Source organism: Phascolarctos cinereus, unplaced genomic scaffold (assembly GCF_003287225.1).
Source record: "Phascolarctos cinereus isolate Bilbo 61053 unplaced genomic scaffold, phaCin_HiC Scaffold_726;HRSCAF=1367, whole genome shotgun sequence".
NCBI classification, from domain to species: domain Eukaryota; kingdom Metazoa; phylum Chordata; class Mammalia; order Diprotodontia; family Phascolarctidae; genus Phascolarctos; species Phascolarctos cinereus.
In genome coordinates this window covers 110,114,822-110,138,233 of record NW_027556098.1, presented here as the reverse complement: position 1 = coordinate 110,138,233, position 23,412 = coordinate 110,114,822, and the positions used below count along the sequence as shown (strand labels likewise).

The following is a 23,412-nucleotide window of genomic DNA, read 5'->3' as shown; positions in this document are numbered from 1 at the left end:
TTTCATTCTCTTCTCCTATTTCTTTTTTTTGCCTTTCACTTTTGCCCTTCTTTGCCTCTTTTACCAAGCTGTTAATTCTCTTTTTGTAATTTTCTTATGTTGCTTTCGTTTCTTTTCCCATTTTCCCACTACTGCTCTTATTTGATTTTTAAATTTAAATTTTTTTCTCTTTTAAAAACCTCTTTCTTTAGGACTTGTAGGAATTCTTGTTGGCTTGCTTCTAATCTTTATTTTTCTTTGAGGCTTTGTTTGTAGATATTTTCAAGTTGCTGTCTTCTTCCGAATTATATCTGGAACTTTCCTGTCCCCATAGTAATTTTTTATAATCAGTTTTCTTGTTATTGTTGTTGTTTGCTTATTTTTGCTGCCTGTTTTTTGACTTTATGTTAATATTGGACTCTGCTCACCTCTGGAGATGGGGGGAGATATCTGGCCTAATTGTCTGACTTTTATGTCCTGCAGCTTTCACAACTAGTTCTGGAGTTTGGTGTTTCCAAAGTGTTGTGATCTGAGGAGAGTTTTGGTTACTGCCCTCAAACTTTTTGTTGATTATCCCACTCAGAATTCAATTTGACATGCTTTTTTAGGTTTAGAAGGGTGTGTTGGGAGAGCTCAGCAAAAAACGAGGAGAATTCTTCCCTCTAGGAGTTTATATTCTGTTAGAGATAATACACGGCAAAGTGTCAGGAAGGAAAAAGCACCAACAACTGACAAGATCAGAGAAAGCTTCCAGTAGGAGGGAGCATCTGAGCATAGCCTTGAAGTGAACTAGAGAGTATTAAGAAGAACAGAGGTAAAAAGGAATTGCATCCCAGGCATAGGAACCAGTTTGTAGATGTATTGTAGGAGATATTGCTCTAGTTACAATGCTGTTGCCTTGAAAATAAATCCTTTTTTCCTCCCAGCTCTCCCCTCTTCACCTTTATCACATTCCCAACTTCTACAAGCTTCTCTAAACGTGCTTTCGTTCTCCTCCTATTTCTACTTTCTTTTTGTCCTCTCACTTTTACCCTTTCCTTCCTTTCACTTCCTCTCTGGTAACTGACAACAGTGTGGAACCAACATATGTTATTTCTTGGATAAAAGTTATATTGAACACAATTTTTGTACTTTCTTTACTTAATTTAAAGTGCAGGTGAGTTCAATGCAGTATCTTTATGTCTGTCCAAAGAAACAAAACACACAGGACCATTCCCAATCCACCCCCTCCCCACATGCCCAAACATAAAAGGCAAAGCACAAATGATTTTATATTTACATCTCAGTTAATTTTCCTTCTTCAGTCAAGAACCCTTTTAGGTAATCTCTTGGACAGATTGATGAGTCTGTCAGATCTGAAAACAGAGACCAAATTTACCTAAATATACAGTTTAGATTGCATTAGTTTTGCATCCATAGAAATTCAGAAAGCCAGACTCTTCCTTTGGATAATTTTTCCCCCTTTGTGTTACTTTAATCTCTTTGTCAAATTTCTACTAAAATTAAGTCATCTGTCTCTGGAACTCAGTGGAGGTGGAATTGGTCCAGGAGGATGTAACCATGGAGAGAGAGAGGTTGCTATCCTGTCTTTGCTAAGTGTGATGGTGGTGGCAGCTGCAGCTAGAGCTCCCTTATCTCATTAGAATGAGTGTTGGGAAACTCTAGTTGAGTGCTAGAGAGAATGCAGAGTGGAGCCCTAGAATCATATATTTAGACTTGGAAGTACCTTAGAGATCATCTAATCTAAAAAGTGCCAGTCCTGGAGTCAGGAAGGCTCTTTTATTTCCCTGCGTTTATATCTGTCCTCAGATACTTGCTAGTTGTGTGACCCTGGGCCAGTCACTTAACCCTGTTTACCTTCGTTTCTCATCTGTAAAATGAGCTGGAGAAGAAAATGGCTAACCACTCCAGTATCTCTTCCAAGAAAGCACTGAATAGGGTCATGGAGAGTTGGACATGCCTGAAAAATGATTTACTGTTAAATGTGCCAGGCACTGTGCTAAGTGTTGGGGATAAAAAGGCAAAATCAGTACTTTCTTTCCCTCAAAGAACTCACATTCTAGTTGGGGAGACAACATGCAAACAACTGTGCACATAACAAGAAATATATAGGATAAAATTGGAGGTAATCTGAGAAGGAAGGTATGAATAATAGGGGAGGGGAGAATAGGGAAGGCTTCTTGGGGAACAGATTTTATTTTTTTATTTTATTTTTAAAAAATTTATTTATTTATTTTTAGTTATCAATATTCACTTCCACAAGATTTTGAATTCCAAATTTTCTCCCCATCTCTCCTCTCCCCCCACACCAAGATGGCATTCATTCTGCATACCCCTTCCCCTAATCTGCCTTCCCTTCTATCATACCCTTCCCCCCTTCTCTTATCCCCTTCTTCTTCTGTTTTCCTGTAGAGTAAGATAGATGTCTGTACCCCAATGCCTGTGTATGTTATTTCCAAGTTGCATGTAAAAACAAATTTCAGCATTCATTTTTAAAACTGTGAGTTCCAGATTCTCTCCCTTTCTCCCTCCCTACCCATCCTCATTGAGAAGGTAAGAAATTTGATATAGGTTATACAAAACATGAGATTTTAATCTGAGCTTGAAGGAAGCCAGGAGGCAGAGGTGAGGAGAGAAAGAGAGCATTCAGGGCTTGGAGGACAGTCAATGAAAAGGCAAAGAGTTAAGACATGGAGTATTCTGTTTGAGAAACAGTAAGAAGACCAGTGTGGCTGGATGATACAGTAGGTAAAAGAGAGTGAATTGTAAGAAAACTGCCAAAATAAGAAAGCAGCAAGATTGTGAAGGGTTTTAGAAATCAAGCAAGATTTTAATATTTGATCCTGGAAGTAACTGGGAGTTATTTAATAGGGATAGGGGTGTATGTGTGTATGATATAGTTGAACCGGAACTTAAGGAAGATCTCTTTTGGCAGCTGAGTAGAGGACAGACTAGAAAGGAGGAATCCAGGACGTTTTGAAAGTCTGGGCTTGACATGATGAGAGCTAGCACCAGGGTGGTACCATTGTCAGAGGGAAGGAGTCTTGGGTGTATGTGAGAGATGTTGTAAAGGTAGAAACGATAGGACTTGGCAATAGATTGGATCTGGAAGAGTTGAGGATGACACCTAGGTTGCAAGCCTGGGTGACTGGGAGGATAGTGGTGCCCTGGAAAGTAATAAGTAAGTCCAAAAGTGGGGAATGTTTGGGATATGGGGAGGGGGGAAGGATTTGTTTTGGACATGTTGAGTTTAATAAGTATACCCAACATCCAGTGTGGAATATGTAATAGGCATTTTGTGATTTGGTACCATAGAGGGCAGGAGAGAGAGGTTAGGGCTAGAAAAACGAATCTTAGAGTCATTTGTATAGAGATCAGTTGAATCCACGGGAGCTTTTCCACCTGGTTGCACTCCTGGGACTTCTCCATCATACCATCTTTTGTTTCCATCCCACTCCCTCCTTTTCAGTTTCCTTTTGTGTATTATATTCCCTTGTTAGAATGTAAGCTTCTTGAGAGCAAGGATTGTCTGTCTTTGTCATGCTTATATCCCCAGCACTTGGGACACTTCCTGACATATAGTAGGTGCTTAATGAATGTTCATTGGTTTAAGTGACTGATAAGATCAACAAATGAGATAGTATCTGTAGAGGGAGAAAAGAAGAGGGTCAACTGTAACTTTATGGTCTTAGATATTTCAACATTTTATTTTGTTTTAGACTTGCATTTAGTGTTATACTTTTCTTTCCCCCTCCCTCCCCAATTTGATTGTGCATAAAAACACTTAATATTTTACTTGATGAAGCAGTAAGGCAGCTGGTCCTAACTTCTGAAATAGAAGCTTTTATGTTAAGAGAGAGGAGGGCCAAATTTAGCCCTTACAGACAGATTGAGATGGCTTGTTTCTAGAAGATGATAGGATGGACTTAATAACCTTTCAAAGTTTTCATTATTATTTTGTGCCTTGAGTCTGCAGTGGCTTAGTAGAACTGTCATTCAGACCATTCACATTTTTTATTTTTTAATGTTTTTAGTTTTCACATTGCTTATATTTCTCCCTGTATTCTACACCCCACTCCCCACATCTCCTCCTGGAGATTCATTCCTTATAACAAAAATTTTGTTTTTAAAAGAAAAAAGAAATTTTAATAAGATCAGTCAACACATTAAAAAAATCTAACATTATATGCATGTTATAGCCATACCTATGGATCCCATCTATGCAAAATGGCAGTGTCTTCTCATATCTTTTCTTTGGGGCCAAGCTTATACTTTATATAATTTTGCAACATTTAGTTTTACTTGTTTTGTGGTGGCTGTAGTTATTTTGTGTATGTTATTTTCCTGGGTCTGCTTTACTCTGCATCAGTTCATATAAGGCTTTTTCCATGCTTCTTCGAATTCATTGTGTTTGTTATTTCTTCCAGCACATTCACATACCACAATCTGTTTAGCTATTCCCCAATCAGTGGGAATCCCTTTTGTTTTCAGATTTTTCTACCATGAAAAGCATTGCTGTAAATATATTTGTGTATGTGGAGTCTCTCTTTTTGTCAGAAACCTTCTTGGAGTGTATGCCTCACAGTGAGATCTCTGGGTCAAAGGGTGTGGACATTTTAATTACTTTATTTGTATAATTCCAAATTGCTTTCCAGAATGGTTTTTCTGATCCACAATTCCACCATTGCAGTGCATTAGTGTGCCTGTCTTCCCACAACCCCTCCAGCAGTGAGCATTCTTGTCTTTTGTTATCTTTGTCAGTTAGCTGAGAGTAGGAGGTGAAATCTCAGAGTAGTTTTGACTAATAACGTTATTAGTGCTTTGGAGCATATGGCTGCTAATAGCTTGTGATACTTCTTTTGAGAACTGCTTGATAATTTCCTTTGACCACTAATCTATTAGGGAATGGCATTTAGTCTAATAGCTTTCTGTTAGCTGACTGTATATATCTTGGATGTCAAACCCTTATTTGTATGTAACAGATGTAACGAAAATACTTTTCCAAACCCTGTTGATCACTTCCCTTCAGGTATGTTATTTTTATTTGTGTAAAAGCTTTTTCAGTTTCACGTAATTAAAATTATCTTCTCTGTCTTTTGTCATTGTCTCTATTACTCTGTTAATCAAATTCTTTTTGAAGTTGACAGAAGTGAGGCAAGCACCTGATTCTTGTGTTTCTTGTTTTGTAGGGATAGCATCATCTCTAGATGTTTCAGAGAGCCCAGGAAGTATACAAGTAGCTCGGGGCCAGACGGCAGTGCTGCCTTGTACGTTCACCACGAGTGCTGCCCTAATTAACCTTAATGTCATTTGGATGGTCATCCCACTCTCCAACGCCAACCAACCTGAACAGGTACTGTTTTCAGTGTAATAATATTTTTGTGTCTGACCAGGATCATCTCTTACCTGTTAGACATTCACCAAGAGCTAGTGAACTATCCAATTTGATGCAAGTGACACTCATGGAAATTCCTGTTTAAGCAGGTCTGACCATTGTGTGTGTGTGTGTGTGTGTGTGTGTGTGTGTGTGTGTGTGTGTGTGTGTATACGCCAGAGGAATAGACCCATTCTCCTGGATATCAACTTTTAAATTAACCAAGTGTAAGGCCCTTTCTTCATGTGCATTGGTAACAACCATGAGCACTAAAGAAAAAATAAAGTATTTAGTAAAGATGGGGCCAGTAAGCACTGAAGAGTAAGAGACCTTTGTATTTTTTAATACAGGTATGCTGTAAATAATGTAGCCCCCAACTAATGTTCTTCCTCAATAATGTTGTTAATACGTTATAATCAAACTTCACTTAATATTATGGTAACATCACTGTAGTGTTTTTTGAGTGGTTGTTTATTTGTAACATGTATAACATTTCAGTTTTGCAGCTAATTGCCTCTCTCCCTGAACCACAGCCCTCCCTGCTGTCTTCACCTGCGCTCCCTCCCCCAACCTATGTTATGTCACTTTAACATTTTGTTTTCAAGAGTCAGTTAATGATACTAGACAAGTTATGAGTGTGATACATAAGGAACTATGATTTCATTGCTGTGGTCATACCTTCCACTGATGTGGGTTGAAATCCTGTCATGTTATTTGTGAGTTACTGTGGCTGAAAAAGTTTTGTTTTCCAACCCTTTGGTGATAAGCCATTCTGTCCTTGGCTACACTGGTTTTTGGGCAACAGACCTACAGTCATTTGCCAGCCTTCTACTCAAAACTAGTCCAGCTTTGTGGGATCTTACCAGAGCTTATTCTCCATGGGTATAGACAGACCTTCAAGAAAACAGCATCATTCCCAAACCAGAATGTGGTATCAGTTAGACTTTAGTGAAAGATTGCTAGTCATATCAGTAGTAATAAAGAAATAATGTAATAATAATACCACTTGAATTTACTTAACAGATTTCTTCCAAAGTTCTCAAAAGTACATTAGAGCACTCAAGAAAATTAGTTAGAATTATGGTCTGGAAGAAATGACAGGGTCTTTTTTAAAAAAAAGCATATGCAAGTAAAAATTGAAACTATGACTCACTAAATTAATATTTTACTTGCTCAGGTTACTAATGCTCATTATTACTGCTAGAAGTATCTATTTTTAGCTAAAGATCCACACTGGTTAATGTTCATTGCAGTGAAAAAAAGGTGTAAGATAAATAAATTGTGCTTTTGTATACAATTCTGTACTTAAAGATGATTATTACATTTAATAAGATCTTTTATCTCACTCAGACGTGTTAGCACATGAAAGTATTTGATGAACCTGTCTTTGTGCTATGAAATTCAGGCGTGCTTATGAAGTATAAACGACTGTCATTTGTTAAAGACCTATTACTGGAACAGTTATTTTTGGTAATAAAATTAGAACTAGACAGAAGTCATAAATTTATTAATTGTTCTTCCTTGCTGGGGATATTAGTCAGTATTCAATATCTTAATACAGTCATGATTCTGTGATACAATAATCATGGGAAGGGTAGCTTTGATTTTCTGCTGTTAAAAACATTTTTAGAAACTATACTCAAGGTAAACATGGATATTATCTCTTTACTTGTGGACCTGGCAGAAGAAAGTTATCATCTCCATTTGACAGATGAGTGTTTAGAGCCTAGAGCAGTGATTCTCAAAAGTGTATTCTGAGGACTTGGGGAGTCCCCAAAACCCTTTAAAGTGTTCCTTGAGGTCAAAACCATTCCATTACAATACTAAAATAGTATTTATCTATTAAAATGCTCTGCCCTTTTCCAACTATATATCTGCTTGAGGCCAGATTTTCTTCATATACTTCAAACAAAAAAAAAATATCGAAACAGGATTGAATGCAGAAGCAGATACGAGACTCCAGCTGTCCTCTATTAAGTCAGACAAAAAAAGAGATTTGTAAAACTATGTAAAACAGGGCCACTCTTCTTCCTTTTTTTTGGTTTTAGAAAATGAAGTTATTTTTATAAAGATATGTGATTTATGTTAACATGTAATGGGTTTGCTATTTTTTCTTAAATGAATTAATAAATATTTTTTAAAATTTAGTTTTCATTTCTAATACAGTAAAGATTGACATATGTATATTCCACATAAAAGCTTTTTGGATTCCTCAATATTTTTTTAAGATTTAATCTTATTTTTTTCAGTTAGTAAATATCTATCCTCCTTCCCTCTCTCTCTAGTCTCCGCCTAGCTGAAAAAGAAAGAACAACAAAACCCTCATTATAAACATGGATAGTCACGCAAAATAAGTTTCCACAATGGCCATGTCCAAACTCAGTCATTTTTAAGAGAGTATGTGAGAACCATTGGTGTAAAGAAACCAAATAACAGAATTTGTGATCATTGCTTTGTTATCTGACTCTAAGGGATTGTCTCTAATATGTACTAATACCTACAAGTCACCTAAGCAGCTTCTGTCATAGTCCAGGAGAAGGTTCAGTTGCAAATTTAATATCTCTTTCTCTCTTTCTCTTTTATTGCAGGTCATTCTGTATCAGGGTGGACAGATGTTTGATGGTGCCCCACGGTTCCATGGTAGGGTAGGATTTACAGGCACCATGCCAGCTACTAATGTCTCCATCTTCATCAATAACACCCAGCTGATGGACACAGGCACATACCAGTGCTTAGTCAATAACCTCCCAGACAGGGGTGGCAGGAACATTGGGGTCACTGGGCTTACTGTTTTAGGTGGGTTTTGGAAAGGAATCAAATATCTGGCTTTACATATAAGTCTAGTTATTGTTTCGGTCACTTGGTTGCTTGGTTACCGCATTAGATGGTTTCTGTCTCTTCTTCTGTCATTATCATCTCTAGGGCATTTTCCCCATGTGTCTCTGTACACCTGTATTTTCTGCCACGTTATTTCCCAACTGCCTCTCTGAAACTTATCACTTAGTTGTGTTCTTCCTAGATCAGAATTGACTTTTCTGATGAGTAAAGTAAGTCAGGAAGTGAGACCCTGATGATGGGATAAGGAGAAGGATAGAGAGGGACCTTTGATTAAATATCACCACCAAAGGAGAAGTCTCTTCCTGGGATTGCAGCCATCCCTTGCCACTGGCCAGAGCAGGTTTTAGTCACAAGTAGAGAGCAGCTGTCTGACTATCATTACTAGGGTAATTCCCCTAAAATTATACTTTAATCTTTGGCTTCCCTGCAATCGACATAAAACGTTGCCCCATGTTGATTATTATTGAAGAGTTAGCTGTCTGGCGGGCTGACTCAAGGTGATGGTGGGGCTGAGGAGGGAGAGACATGTAGGTCTTGGTGAGATTGGGGGGATTCCTGTAGGATATCCTCTAATTGTAGGGACTGAGGGTGGTGATGCCTGTCCCCTGGGGACCTTTACAGGTTGGTTGTGAGTATCAAATGAGGCGAAAGTGCTCAACAGACTCTAAAGCACTCCTAAATAAGGTGTAGCATACAAGAGTAGAGAGCCTCTAGCAAATTCCTGGCTCTCTTAACTTGATGAAGCTGGATGTTTCACATCCTACTTCCTCTCATCTACACTCCTCCCAACTCTCTTTCTTTCTGTTCTACTCTTGAGTGACTTCACTAAACTGGGTCTGGGTTCTTACTGTTTCTTTAAGTCAGTAAGTACTGTTCCGTTGCTGTGCCCTTTCCCCCATACTCAACCTAGTGTGGGATCATAGGGTTTTGAGTTGGAAGGTGCCTGAGAGATCATCTGGTTCAGTCCCCTCACTCATTTTACAAATGAGGAAGTTAGAGTTTCAGGAGATTAAATGACTTTTCCCAAATAGTAAGTACCAAAGCTCTGCATTCAAATCCAAGTTCTCTGACTCCAAAATCCAGTGTTCCTTCCTTTACCCTATGCTGCTTCCCCCTCAATCCTCAAGTAGAATTATTGAGGGTTTCCCTCCAAAAATTAACAAAATACGAAATTGAAAATTATGCACATTTTTAAAAGAACACATTACCATACTTTAAAGTCATGTCATTGACCCCATCTCTCAACTAGAAGTTATCTACCCCTCTCCCTCCTCAGCCCAACCTCCCATTGTCTCTCTTCCTTTATCTTTAAGAAACGTGGAAATAAATAAGGTGAGGTGAGCTCATAGAAGATGTGGCAGCTTTCATGTAGCTATATGCCATACTACATCTGTTAAGGTGACATAGGCAGTACGTTTGTGCTCAGAGTTGTTTTTCCATTAGTGGTGTTGAGTTGTACCTGGTGATCTACACATGTTCTTAGTCTTCCATAAGACCAGGGACACAAACTCGGGAGATGAAAAATAGGGGAACTCTTGGTATTTGAAAGAAGAGGCAATAAGAGTTGTTGAAAAGCCAGTAGAGCTGTGTGATCATTAATTGGACTTGGAACAGTATTGCCCTGCTCTCTCCGACTTGGGAAATACATCTCATAACCCTATTCCAGGGTTGTCGTTTCTTGCCTTTCTCTCTAAATGTTCTCTTTTGTTTTCTTTGTGTTACCTGTACTTTGTTAATTACTTTAGATTGAAAACCTTTAACTTAAAATTTTTGTCTTAATGTTCATAAAATACCTAGCATATTTTTGGTAGCAGATAAATACACTTGGCTCTGATTATAGTACTGTTAACTAGTCTGAGAAGAATTAATTATAAGGCAAATCCGCCTTATAATCTCATGCAAGAGGGTTTAATTTGGAAAGTACCACAAGGAGGCATTTGTACTTTGGAAAGAGCACTGATTAATTCTAAAGTCAGAGGAACTAGATTCATAAACCATCTCTAATGCTTACCACCTATGTGACCTTGAGCAAGTCTGATGATGATGATGATGATGATGATGATGAAGATAGCTAACTTTCCGTAGCAGTTACTATGTGCCAGACACACACCTAAAGTGCTAAAGCGCCTAAGTGCTTTATAAATATATAAATATTATCTCATTTGATCTTCACAACACTCTAAGAGGTAGATTATTATTCGCATTTTAAAGCTGAAGAAACTGAGGCAAACAGCAGTTAATTGACTTTCCCAGGGTCACCCAACCAGTAAATGTCTGAGGCTGGATTTGAACTCAGGTCTTCAGGCCCAGTGTTCTCTTTTCTGTGCCACTTATCTGCTGAATTTCACTTTCTTGGACTTCAGTTATAGATGGAAATTTGTAAGATGAAGAGTGGGACTATGTGGCATCTGAGGTTTCTTCCTGCTGTACCTCTGTGGTGTTACAACCTTGTTGTAAGGCAGTCTTACCTGGAAGGTGATCATTTCCATAGTATGGCATCAGGAATGTTACCATGAAGTTCCAGGACACATGCTTAATTAGGAGATATTTCGTTGGTTATCACTTTGCTGTGAGTTAGAGGATACTAAATATATATATATATATATATATATTTTTTTTTTTTTTCCTTTTGCAGTTCCCCCTTCTGTCCCACTCTGTCGCATTCAAGGATCCCAGGACATAGGTAGTGACGTCATACTGATCTGTAGTTCAGAAGAAGGTATTCCCCGGCCAACTTATCTCTGGGAAAAGTTGGATAATATCCCCAGGCTACCTCCATCTGCTACACAAGGTATTTGTAAACACAACCTGTGTTGTTGCTATAAGCACAAATGTTACCAAGTTTATTGTAATAATGTTCAGTTGTCACTGGTTTTGCCATGTAGATTTTGAAAAATAGTACTGTGTTGAGTTCACAGAGATGCTGCCTTTATTATTGTTTTGTATGTGCTTTAACCTTTTATAATAACAGAACTGCATTCTTTACATCTCTACATATGCCTTATCTATGAAATTACCATCTGTATTCATTGGTGTCTGTGATGTCTTAAGACCAATAATTACAATGAAGTTTTACCCATAGATTTCTCTCTAGGGGCATGGGGATGACAACTATAATGCCATCCAATTTTCTTCTTTCATGAAAGTGAAAATTTAAAGCTAAATTTTAAATTGTTGTTTGAGGACCATGGCAAGGGGTTGAACCTCTCTTAGCACAAAGAAGATGTGAAATTCAGGAGACAAATATCAGGCACCTACATTGTTCTGGTCTCTGGGTGTGATACAACATTTAGATGAGATGTAGGTTCCTGCCCTCATAGGGCTTATAGTCCAGAAAGAGAAAGTTTCAGGATAAGGAGGAATCTGGCGAAGAAATGTTGAAAGGGAAGCTCAGGTATTTACTGAAACTGAAATGAAAATAGGTAGCAATGAACAGGGTAGCTGCTATTCTTTGCTAAGCCTGGAAACTGTAATTTCATATATTAGAAAAAAAAATTGAATTTCATTAATGGAAAGTGAAAGAGAATTTACCAGAATTATGGATGGAATCTGCCACATTGGGACGAGAAGATTTAGCAGTCCTGATTGTTGTATCTTACTCAGGACAGGTTAAGCTGATACAGCAAAAAAAAAGTGGAGGTTGGTGGCTCACCTAGAGAAGCTGGTCATTTTCACTCATTTAGACTACTTGGGAATTAGGTTTAGGTAAAAGTCTGCCCTGAGTGACCTAGATTTGCTTTCCATATGGCCAGGATTCACTGTAATGTTTAAATTCAAACAAATATTAAATGCCTACCATGTGAAAGATGCGTCTCCTCCAAAGAAGAGTTATAAAAATGAAGTAAGACAGTATCTGCTCTCCATGAGTTGTAGAGTCTAATGGGAGAGTTAAGATGTGGACACAAATGATGAAAAAAAATTATAATATGCTAAAGTGAAAAGAAATATAAATATATGCTAGGAGAGATTTGTTATAATTATTCATTTCATAAAATATTTTCAGGCCTTCTTTGAATTAAGGATACTTAACCTGCTTTTCACACAGAGTCCAACCACCTTGAAAGTTGCTTTATGTAGCAAACAAGTTGTCCTGGACCAATGGTGCCACCTGGTGGCTTGAGAAAACTCTCTCCCCATTTCTGTTCCCCCACTACCTCCTTTATTCCCCTCCAAGGAAATCTTGTCCACTGTACTCCTCTTTCATTGCTCATAGCTTAGAAAATTGTTCTCTAGGCAGTCTTTCTTCTGAGAACATTGACTCATCATTTTAAATCTCCTTTATCCTTCCTCCATTTTCAGACTTTTGCCGTATTACCTTGAAAAGTTCTCTTCATTCCATTTGTGAGTCAGAAGGAAAACCTTAATTGTGGCCAATACATATAAAAGCAGTGCTAGGGATGTGCCTGCTTCAATTAAAAGAGAAGTGCTAAGTTTTAGTATGAAATTGGAATATAGAACCAATAAGGTGGTGTCTAAACATAAAAAGATACTCATAAGTTTCCTTCAGAATATATTGTCTATTTTTACCTCTTTTTTTCTGTTTCTCTGAATTTGCTTTCTTTAAGCCTCAACATTAAAAAAAAATTACTGTTTGGAGTAATTATTCTACTTTTTAGATGAATTGCATTATAATGGCATTGCTTTTGGCTATTTTTAGTTGCACATTTTCAGTATTTCAGTAGAATTACATATTCACTAAAGCTTGAAGGTAATCCTAGAAACAGTTAGAACTGATACTATTTTTCTTTCTAAAAAATTTAATTTTGATTTATTTTTATTTTCAAATACTTTTCTGACCCCCCCAACCTCCTGGAGAGTAGTCTGTTGTTACAAAAATCAAAAAGAAAGAGAAAATAAAAAGTAATTCGGCAAAACCAATGACCTAAATCTAACAGCACATTCAGTGTTTCAAACCCATAGTCTCCCCCTCTTCAAAGTAGTGAGAGAGGGGCATTTTCTCATTTCTTGTTCAGTCATTATAATTATGCAGCATTCAGTTTCATGGGTTTTTGTTGGTGTTGTGCTTCCAATTTATGTTATTGTAGTTATCATTTTTGTTGTTTTCTTGGTTCTGCTAACTTCACTTTGCATTAGCTTCTGCCTTCTCCTGCTTCACTGTATTCTTCGTACTCACCATTCCTTAAAGCTCAATAGTATCACATTACATTCAAGTACCACAATCTGTTCAGCCTTTCCCTAATCAGTGGACATTTGTTATATTACTCTTTCTCTTTGAAAATGCATTCCAAGTTCTACACAACTGTTTTAGAAAGGAGCTTTTAGAACACTACTTATTTGTGAGCTGAGATGTCAGCAAGGAGGGCGAACCCCTCATTATCCCCAATCTCTGCCCGCTCTGGTAGGAGTCATGGAGATTTGCGTTATGTGGGTTACTACATACCTCAGTGGAAAGAGCATTGATTCTGGAGTCAGATGGCTTGCCTAGGTTTAAATTATGACTCTGATGCTTAATACCCCTGTGTCTTTGGGTAAGCCCTCCCTTTCCTCATCCCTAAAATGAGGGGGTTAGACTCGGTGGCCTTTGAGGGCTCTTCCAACTCTAGATCTGTGATCTGTTATCCTGTTGTATGATTGGCTGTCCTTACAACTTCTCTTTACCAGATTACTGCCCAGTCTCTATTTCCCCAGGCCTGAATCTAGTTATGTATTAGAGAAAATAATGCATCCAGAGCTGCTGAATCATAAAATGATGCATTTGCTCTATAATTCTGAGAATACAATTAAATTTCATTTTATGATCCTAAGTTTGTTTTATTTGATAATCAGAAGACCTCTCAAGGTCTTTCACAAAAGGAACAACATAATAAGATCTATGTATTACCTGAAAGATTAGAATCGGAGATCATTTAGGAGTCTATTACAGTAGTAGGGGTAGGTTGAAATAAGGGTCAGTCATAGGAGTAGAAATGGGAGGGAGAGAGTGGAGGTAGTCAACGATATTGGCAAGTGTTTATTAAGGGCTTACTGCGTTCCAAACACAGCACTAACCACTGAGAACACAAATATAGGCTAAAGAAAAGACAGTCTCTCCTCTCAAAGAGACTAAATTCCAATTGGGGAAGAACAATGCATAAAAGAGAGCTGGAAAGTCTGGGGGCAGGAGGTTCATCAGAGTTACTCAGTCAACTTCATAGATATCTGATATATGTGGTCGCTTCCCAACAGGTCATGAGGTTTAACAAGCAAGCACAAAGCAAGGTGGTCCTTGCTTTTGAGTCGTAAGATCATGGTGCCTTATTCACCAGTGTGGTGGCTGACCGGTCTCAGATAAGGTACCATGAGAGTGTTTAGGGGAGAAATACAAGAAGAGAAAGAGAAAGAGAGAAAGCTCTGCTGAAGGACTGGCCAAATTTGTAACCAGTTGTAGCCCTGCTCCCCAGACCCTTGGGTGGTCCATCCAAAGGGAGCACTAAATTGTGAATCAGGCCGGTTTGAATGCTTTGAACCTGCATCAGTCCCTGGGCCAAGGCTAAGCACAGCCCCCTAGCTTTACTTGACTGTGTGTGGCCTGAGCTTCAAGGTACTCCCAGAGAACTACTAATGTGAGGATGAGGGCAGCCAGTCTGGTGTTCAGATCACTCAGGTACCAGTGTGGGTAGCCACCAGGTTCTTCCTGTGCTCAGTTTGGTTCTATATTGTTTGGTCCGCCCTTACTCGATCCAGAGGTTACAGAGACTCACTCAGCTTGGACGGTGTTAGAGACCCTTGGCATTTAGCTAGGTTGCCCATCAGGAATCCTGTTTCTGACACTAAGTTATTGGTGAAGAACAGGCCCCAAAACCTAACAGACCTTTAGAAAGAATTTTATTGAGTTGGTTCAGCAGAGGAGAAAGCCAGAAAAAGGCGTGACTCCTCCTAATTTTCTGTGAGGTTTGCTTAGTATGGAGTTCAGACAAGGGTGTGAAGATAAGCAGTTAGATAGCCAGCATATAGAAGAGATTGCTTGGGGCAGCGAGGTGGCACAGTGGATAGAGCACTGGCCCTGGAGTCAGGAGGACCTGAGTTCAAATCTGGCCCCAGACACTTGACACTTACTAGCTGTGTGACCTTGGGCAAGTCACTTAATCTCATTGCCTAGCTAAAAAAAAAAAAGAAGAAGAAGAGATTTCTTGATGTGTTTGTCATCTGGTAAGTATAAACATTCCATGAAATTTTGGGCCAAGCCAAAAGCTGTTGGGCAGACCCAGAACACAAGCATCTTAGTTGGACCCAAGATAAGACCTGGGTGGGATCTAAGTATATCTTGTAGCAGTCTTCAGCTTCCCTGGAGGGTCTCTGAGGCAGTGACATTCTGGAGTTACACAACATCTTGCCACATAAAAGCGAAGTTCAAACAATATTGATAAATTAAAGTATTTTCCCCAGAAGGGGGAGGTACCCTTGGTGTGGGGTCATGGAGGAGAAGCTTGGCACACAGTAGGCACTTAATAAGTGTTTATTGATTGATTGATTGAGAGGAGTCAAGGAGTGTATATAGTACTAGTCTGGGAATTTCCTCAAAATGTTCCAGGAAGAACTCATGAGTGTTCGCTACAGGAGGGGAATGGTCTTCCAGTTAAAGAAGACCACAGAGGTAGAGGCAACTTATTAGATGAGAAGGCTGCTGGGAGATTGGAGGGGAAGCCCAGAGAGAGAGTCAAGTAATACTTGGCAGTTTATTTTAAATAAGTGGTAGGAGAGAGAGAATATTAGAAGATGTTGTAGAAATCTCAGGTGAAGTGGGGATAGTAATGTTATCAGTACAAATGGGGAAGGAAGAGAAGCAGGCTGTCTGGGGAAAGATGATGAGAAAACTGGATATAGTTTGAAGTGCTAGTGGGAAATCCAGGAATAGATATACCACAAACTATTGGAAATGAAGGAAGTATAGTTCATTCCTACTCTCAAATAAGTGTCAGGGCCCTGTATCCTCTGACACAGATACACCCAAGAGAGTGTGGAAGGGCTCAAAATGCTCAAGAATGCATTTGTCACTAGCTTGTAACAGAGTCAGTATTGCCTGACATTTCAGTGTTCTCTACAAATAAAACTTAAGGCAACACAAAATTTCCCAGAGATATCTGGAGCACAGACCTAGACATAGGGAAAACCATCCAGGAAATCCAGATGTTTGCTTCTTTGGGAGAAATTGGTCTTAGCTTGCTTCCTTACTCTCCCTCCTCTTAATAACAGCCTTTGCAGTTAGTGTCCCAGACTGGACAACAAAAGAAAGCTGGCCTTCTCCCTGATGGCTAAAGGAAGCCTCAGAGGGGAAGGCCAATGAATACCACTGGCAGCAACTGCTACTTCCTGTCTCCAATGATCAAGTGCTCTCTCTCCACAATTGTGCTTAACATTTGGGGCTGGAGATTCCCATTTGGGAATCATTTGCATAGTGGTGGTAATTCTAAAATATGGGAGGTGATCAGATTTCCAGGGGAGAGATGGTGTAAAGAGAAGAGAAGGCCTATAGAGAGACCTAAGATGAGAGAAAGATTATGGATGATCTATGGTCCAGGAAAGAGATGGGAAGGGTTAGGATCACTGGATCACTGGTAGGGTTCAACTTGTCAAAGAGGATGGTCAGAAAGATGGCCTCATTCTTCTTAGTGAAGGAGAAGGAAAGATATCATTTGCAAAAGAGAAGGAGTTGGGGATGGGCATGGGACCTTAAAGATAGGAGAGAGTTTGAAACAGCTGCTATGAGGAGGAAGCATGTTATAATGGAATTAGAATACCCGGATTCATGTCTTGACTATCGCTAACCAGCTACATGACCTAGGACAAGGTGCCTTACTTTTCTGGGCCTTAGTTTCTGTACCTGTAACATGAGTGTATTGGACTAAATCAGAGGTTTTCTAGCCATTTTTTTTCTTTGGTGAATTTATTTATGGAATAAAATAAAATAAAATTTTGGGCCAAGCCAAAAGCTGTTGGGCAGACCCAAAATAACAGCATCTTGGTTGGACCTGAATGGGATCTAAGTATATAGTTTTCTTTATACATTTTTTTTTCCCTTGGTGCTTGGGACCCCTTTGGTAGGCTGGTGAAACCTGCAGACTACTCAGAATAATGTTTTTAAATGCATAAATTACAATACATAGGAGGAAGGAAACTAGATAAATTGAAATTCAGTCATCAGAAAAATTTACTAAAAGTAAATTCATAGCCACCAGATTAGGACTCCTCTCTAAGGTACATTCTGGCCCAAACATTCTATACTTCTATGAGTCTATCAGAAATAAACAGAGGGATTGTTAAGCAACAGTAAGGGCCAATTTGAAGTTAAATAACATAAACTTATAGTAGCATGGTAGCCTGACTTTGTTTAGCAGTGCTTAGGACTAAGAATTGAGAAGGTGGATGACATGGAGCTACACTGTTTTACGTGGTTGGTGATATTAACAATTACAGTAATGACTAATATTTCCATAGCCTTTGAAGTTTTATTTATAGTTTGTGGAACCAAAAGTTATCCCAAGGGTTAAAGTGAGGCATGGAAATTACGTTTGGAAGCACACAGGCTTAAAGCAGGCTATCCTCATCTTCCTTCCACAAGAACCTGGGTTTTTGTAGGTAGAACTTTCACTTCATCTTGCCTGGTACCAGGCCTCCATAACCACTTCCTGGCCACTCCCACACCATTCCCTCCCATCCCCTTCTAACTCATGGGTTGTATTCCCCCAGTAGAATGTAAGTTCCTCGAGGGCAAGGCTGTCTTGCTTATTTAGAGTTGTATCACCAGTTAGTTCTTAATCACAGTTCCTGGTACACAGTAAGTACTTAATAAACGATTTTTAATTTATTCATTCATAATGTGACAGACTCTAACAATGGGAATGTCAGAGATATTGAGGGAGGAATAACATGATAACCTTGGTGATCTCATCAAATTCCCGTTTAATTCAATAAATTCAGTAAAGATTTATTAAATGTCTGCTATGTGCCAGGCACTGTGCTAAGCACTGGGGATATAAGTAAGAAAATAAGGGCAGTCCATGACCCCCAGAGAGCTTATAATTTAAGCTGTGACACAAAAGGATGATACACACCAGGAAACTGGAAATGAGCAGTTGGTGGGGTGGAGGAGGGAGAGTTGGGGGGGCAGCAGGTGAGGGAGACATCATGCTTCATGGGGTCCAAACCAAGCGCAGCTACTGATAGAGACAGTTAGTTGAAAAGTTCAGCTCCCAGCCTGCTATGAAGGAAAGCTTTGGGAGGACCTTCGTGCTCCATTCTCTGGCCTCCAGTCTGAGGGGAGAGGAAGCTGAGGGAGTTCAGAGGTGCATTCAGTGATCATCTCTCTGCAGATGATTCCCAGATCTGTTTTTTCAGCCTTAACTTCTTTCTTGCCTTCTGGTTTTCAAGTCACAGACTCTTGGACACCCTGAACTGGATGTTCCATGGACATGTCGAACTCAAACTCACTCATCATCTTACCTCCAAACCCTCCTCCCTCCTGAACTTTGCTGACCCCGTTAAGAATGCTGCCTTCCTTGATGTTAGAGAAGGCACAATCTGACAGTCATCCCTGACTCCTTGATCACAATGATAAATCCGTTCTGTAGCTAAGTCTTGTCTCTCCCTTTACAACATCCCTCATATACATCCTCTTTTTGCCACTCAAGGCAGGTGCCACCCTGGTACAAGGCTCTTGTGACTTCCCACCTGGACTACTGCAGTAGTCTCCTGATTGGTCTCCCTGCTTCTTGTCTGTCCCCACTGCTGTATCGACCACTTCCTAAATGGTAGGTCTGAGCATGTCACACAGATCCCCTCCCCCACCCCACTCAGTAAACTCTACTCTCCCTGTTCCCTCCAGGATTAAATCTCAAATCCCTTGTTCAGCTTCTAAAGCACTTCGCAGCCCAGCCCTCTCCTACCTTTCTAGTGTTCTTACACCTGCGTACTCTTATAACCCAGCCACACTGGCCTTCTTCCTGTTCCTCAAACCTGACACTCTATTTCTTGACTGCATTTTCACTGGCTGTACCCCATGTCTGGAATGTTCTTTCTCCTTGCTTCCACCTCCTGGCTCCCCTGACTCCCTTCAAGACTCAGAATAAATTCCACTTTCTCCAAGAGACCTTTTCCAGTCCCCCTCAGTGCTAATGCCTTCCCTCTAATATTACCTCTCATTTATATACTGTGTATATCTTGTGTGTGTGTATAGTTGTTTACATGCTGTCTCTTCTATGAGAATGCAAACTTCTTGACAGTGGGTGCTGTTTTTGTCTTTCTTTTTATCCCCAGCCTGATCCTTGTTAAGTGCTGAATGAATTCATACTGATAATGAGGAGGAGGAAGAAGAGAAAGAAGAAGATGAGGCAGTGGGTTGATGACAGTTGTATTAACAAGTCTTCTAGTAGTGCCTTGTTGTTAACTGAGGCTTTTTGAAGGGTTGTTAGGGATAACTCTGCTGGAAAAGGATCTTTTCTGGTTTGGGAGGTAATGGCAGGTCATCTGGTGGAGACTTCCCAGGTCTGCCACCTTTCAATGAGATGTTTAATTGTGGGAAAATAGAATTGAGAGGGCTACCTGAGGCTCCAGGGAAATTCATATTCAGTCAATCAATAAACATTTGTTTCTGTGCTAGGTACTGTGGAGCTAGGTGCTGGGAAGTGAGGCCAAAGGAGGAAGGGGAAGAGAGTGAGAGGGAGAGGGAGCAAGAGAGTGAGAGAGATATGGGGACAGAGACAGAGAGACAGAGAGAGAGAAAGAACAAGAGCTATGTGCCAGGCACTGTGCTAAGCACAGTGATACAAATATCACCAAGACAGCCCCTGCCCTCAAGGAGCTTACATTATCTGAGAGAAGACAACAAGTAAAGGGAAGGGAGGAAAGAGAGAAGGGTACTTACTGCAATGCATTAGGCATAGAGAAAGAGGAGGATTCTGTAGTTCACACATAGGATACAAAGACAAAAGAAATAATTACTGCTGATGAGAAGCCCACTATCTAGCTAGGGGAGACAATAGATACTTTTCATATACAGGTATATACAAAATAGATATAAAGGGTGGGAAATAGGCACAGTAGTTGAGAGAATCAGGAAAGACTTCAAGTAGAAGTTGGCATTTGAACTGAGCCTCAGAGGAAACTAGGTGGCTATGGAGGAAGGTGTGAATTTTAGGCTTGAGAAGGTGGAAGTGGAGGTAGGGGTAGGGTTAGGGTTGGATAGCCTGTGCAGAGGTATGGAGATGGGAGATTGATGTTGTATATCAGAAATAGAAAATAGGCACGTAGTGTAGGTGAAGGGAAAAAAATGTAATAAGACTGGAAAAGTAGGTTAGTGCTTGGCTGTGAAAGACTCAATGCAGTAGAGTGTATATTTGATCCTTGAAATAATAGGAAATCATCTGAGTTTATTGAATAAGGGAGTAAGGTAGTCAGATCTATATGTTAGGAAAACCACTTTGGCATCTTTGTGGAGGATAGGGAAAGGCTTTAGACAGGGAGACCAATCCGGAGGCCTTTGTAATAGTCCAGGAAAGAGACCCATTCCTCCAGTTTAATCTTGGGAGAGGGAGGGTCCTCAACATCAGGAACAGGGTATCATGCTTGGACCCTACCACTATAGCCTGGAAAAGGCTATTTAAAAGCAGAAACATTGTCTAAGCAAGAACTGGGAAACCTGCAAAAAATACGTCATCCAACCAATGTTTCCAGTGTACAGCAAGGCCTTATTTGTCAGGCAGGGTTGGAGAATGAAGTATTCTGGGTAAATGAATTTGCAGTCTAATCAAAGTCTAACCTTTTACATGTCCAAACTTTACTTTAACTTTTCCCTTGCTTTGGTAAATAAAGTGTATTTAGCACAATTTAACCTTTTCTCGATGACTCTGGGTCATCATTATAGATATGCTCAAGGGTCTTTGAAGATATTTAGTACTCAGTTTGCCCTTTCCTTGAATTCCCTCACTGCTCTACTATCCACCTTGGTGTTTATTTAGTTTCTTCCCCTATGTCTACTTCTGTTTGTTAGATTCAATAATCTGTTTTTCATTGACCCCTTCCCTTCCAATCTGCTTTCTATAGCCTCTGCTTTTTGTCTCCCACTTCCAGTTTATAGCTCAGGGTAGAACTGAAGGTTGAAGACATGAAAAAATGTTCTAAATCATTATAATTAGAGACATGCAAATTAAAACAGCCTTGAGATGATATTTTTACACCTATCAAATTGGCTAAAATGATTGAAGGGAAAAGCAACAAATGTTGGAGGGGATATAGAAAAATTGGGACACTAATTCATTGCTGGTGGAATTGTAAACTGATCCAGTTATTTTGGAAAGCAATCTGGAATTATGCCCAAAGAATAATATTAAACTGATTCTACTCTTTGATCCAGCAATACCACTACTAGGTCTTTTTCCAAAGATGATTAGGGAAAAAGGAAAAGAACCTAAATGTTATAAAATATTTATAGTAACTCTCTTTGTGGTGGCAAAGAGTTGGAAATCGTGGGGATGCCCGTCATTTGGGGAATGGCTAAACAAGTTGTGGTATATGATTGCTATGGAATACCACTGTGCTATAATAAATGATGAGCTTGATGATCTTAGAAAAACATGGATAGACTTGCATGAAATAATGAAGAGTGAGAAGAGCAGAAGGAAGAGAACATTGTATACAACAACAGCAATATTGTTTTAGGAACAACATTGAGTGGATAAGGAATTTTGACTATTATATACCCATCTATGTTATCTGTATCCAGAGAAGGAACTGATAAATAGAAGTATGTATAGAATGATTTTATATGTTTATACATATTTGTGTCTGATGGTAGCCATCTCTAGAGTGGGAAGGGAAGGAAAAAAAAAGAAATTTACATGATAACTTTATTATATATTTAAAAGGAATAGCAAGTTGTACATAATAGATTGGTAGTTTCATGTGCAATGATCTTTTTTATTATACTATGTAATGGAAATACTTGCTTTATTTCATAAATTAAAAATAAAATAAATTTTTTTAAAAGATAAAAAAGGACTGCATGCTGCCAGGGGAAGCGTGATAATCAATCCTTCATTTTGTATGCAAAATTACTTTGACTAGGGGAGAAGGTTGTTTCATGAATCATGAATATATATATATATGTATATGTATATATATATATGTGTGTATATATATATATATATATACACATATATATATATACATATACATATATATATATATGTTGGATGGAAACTGGATGACCAATGAACTCCGTCAGAGCATCCTCCTACTGATGCTGTATAGTTTCAAATCATCGAATACCATGGTCTCCAATGGATTAAAGTGGTTGGGTCACTCAAAGAACAATGGAGAGGGACGTGAATAGTCTGTAAGACATTGCCAGCCAGAAATTGTGCAAGAGAATATGTATAAGGGATGTTATCAAGAAGCTTCATGATTGAAAAAGGAGATGGGCTGGTTATGTGAAGAAAACTGATGAATGTTCTTTGCTTCTACAAGATGGTAAGACACCTAAAGGAAGGCCCCCCACAACAGTGTGTGGACCCCCTGTGGAAGATTAATGGCCAGTTGTCCTTCATTCCTTTCCTGGCCTTTGCTACTGACTCTTTGGACTTTGACACATTGCATGTACTTTTCAGCTCCTTTTTATGTATTGTCTTCCCCATTAAGCGTTGGAGGCAGGAACTGTCTTTTTGCTTTTATTTATATCTCTAGGGCTAATGCACTTAATAAATGCTTATTGATCACATGACTGAACTAGATATGGAATAGCAACATGGATAAGATTTCAGATCTGTTCAAATAAAAGAACATCACTACACTTCTTTCGTAGGCATAACTCCTTGGGCTTTGTGTCTTCTGTTTTCATCAGTGCTGATTCGTGAGTTTTTCATTAACTTCAAGGTTTGAGGTGACATCAGACAATTGAATTAGCTGAAGCTCTGATCTGTGGATAACTGACTATTACTATAAAGAAATTATTTTCATTATGGTTACTGGGGAGACTTAGTAACTATGCAAATAGTGATGATTTGCAGAAATGTTTCATTATTGAAGTGTTGGTACTATAATAGTAATATTGGGGTACAGAATAACATCCTGAATTCTAGAACACCAAGTTGCAATGATATCTCAGGTGAAAATTGTTATAATTAATCCTACTTATTCCCTACTTAACGTAGCTAAAAATTGAAATTTGCTGTTACTACATTATTTTTCTTAGACAGAGACTGGCAGTGTCTTACTCGTGAAATGCCAGG

At 39.0% G+C, this 23,412-nt stretch overlaps 1 protein-coding gene across 2 annotated transcripts in view; it reads left to right on the top strand.

Moving 5' to 3' along the window:
* Positions 1-23,412, top strand: part of IGSF11 (immunoglobulin superfamily member 11) — a 196,756-nt gene that overhangs the window by 157,789 nt on the left and 15,555 nt on the right. For both annotated transcript variants that reach the window (XM_020985851.2, XM_020985853.2), the window contains 3 exons: positions 5,169-5,332; positions 7,942-8,149; positions 10,827-10,982. In XM_020985851.2, coding sequence (XP_020841510.1) covers positions 5,169-5,332; positions 7,942-8,149; positions 10,827-10,982 — 528 coding nt within the window. The remainder of the gene's footprint in view (positions 1-5,168; positions 5,333-7,941; positions 8,150-10,826; positions 10,983-23,412) is intronic.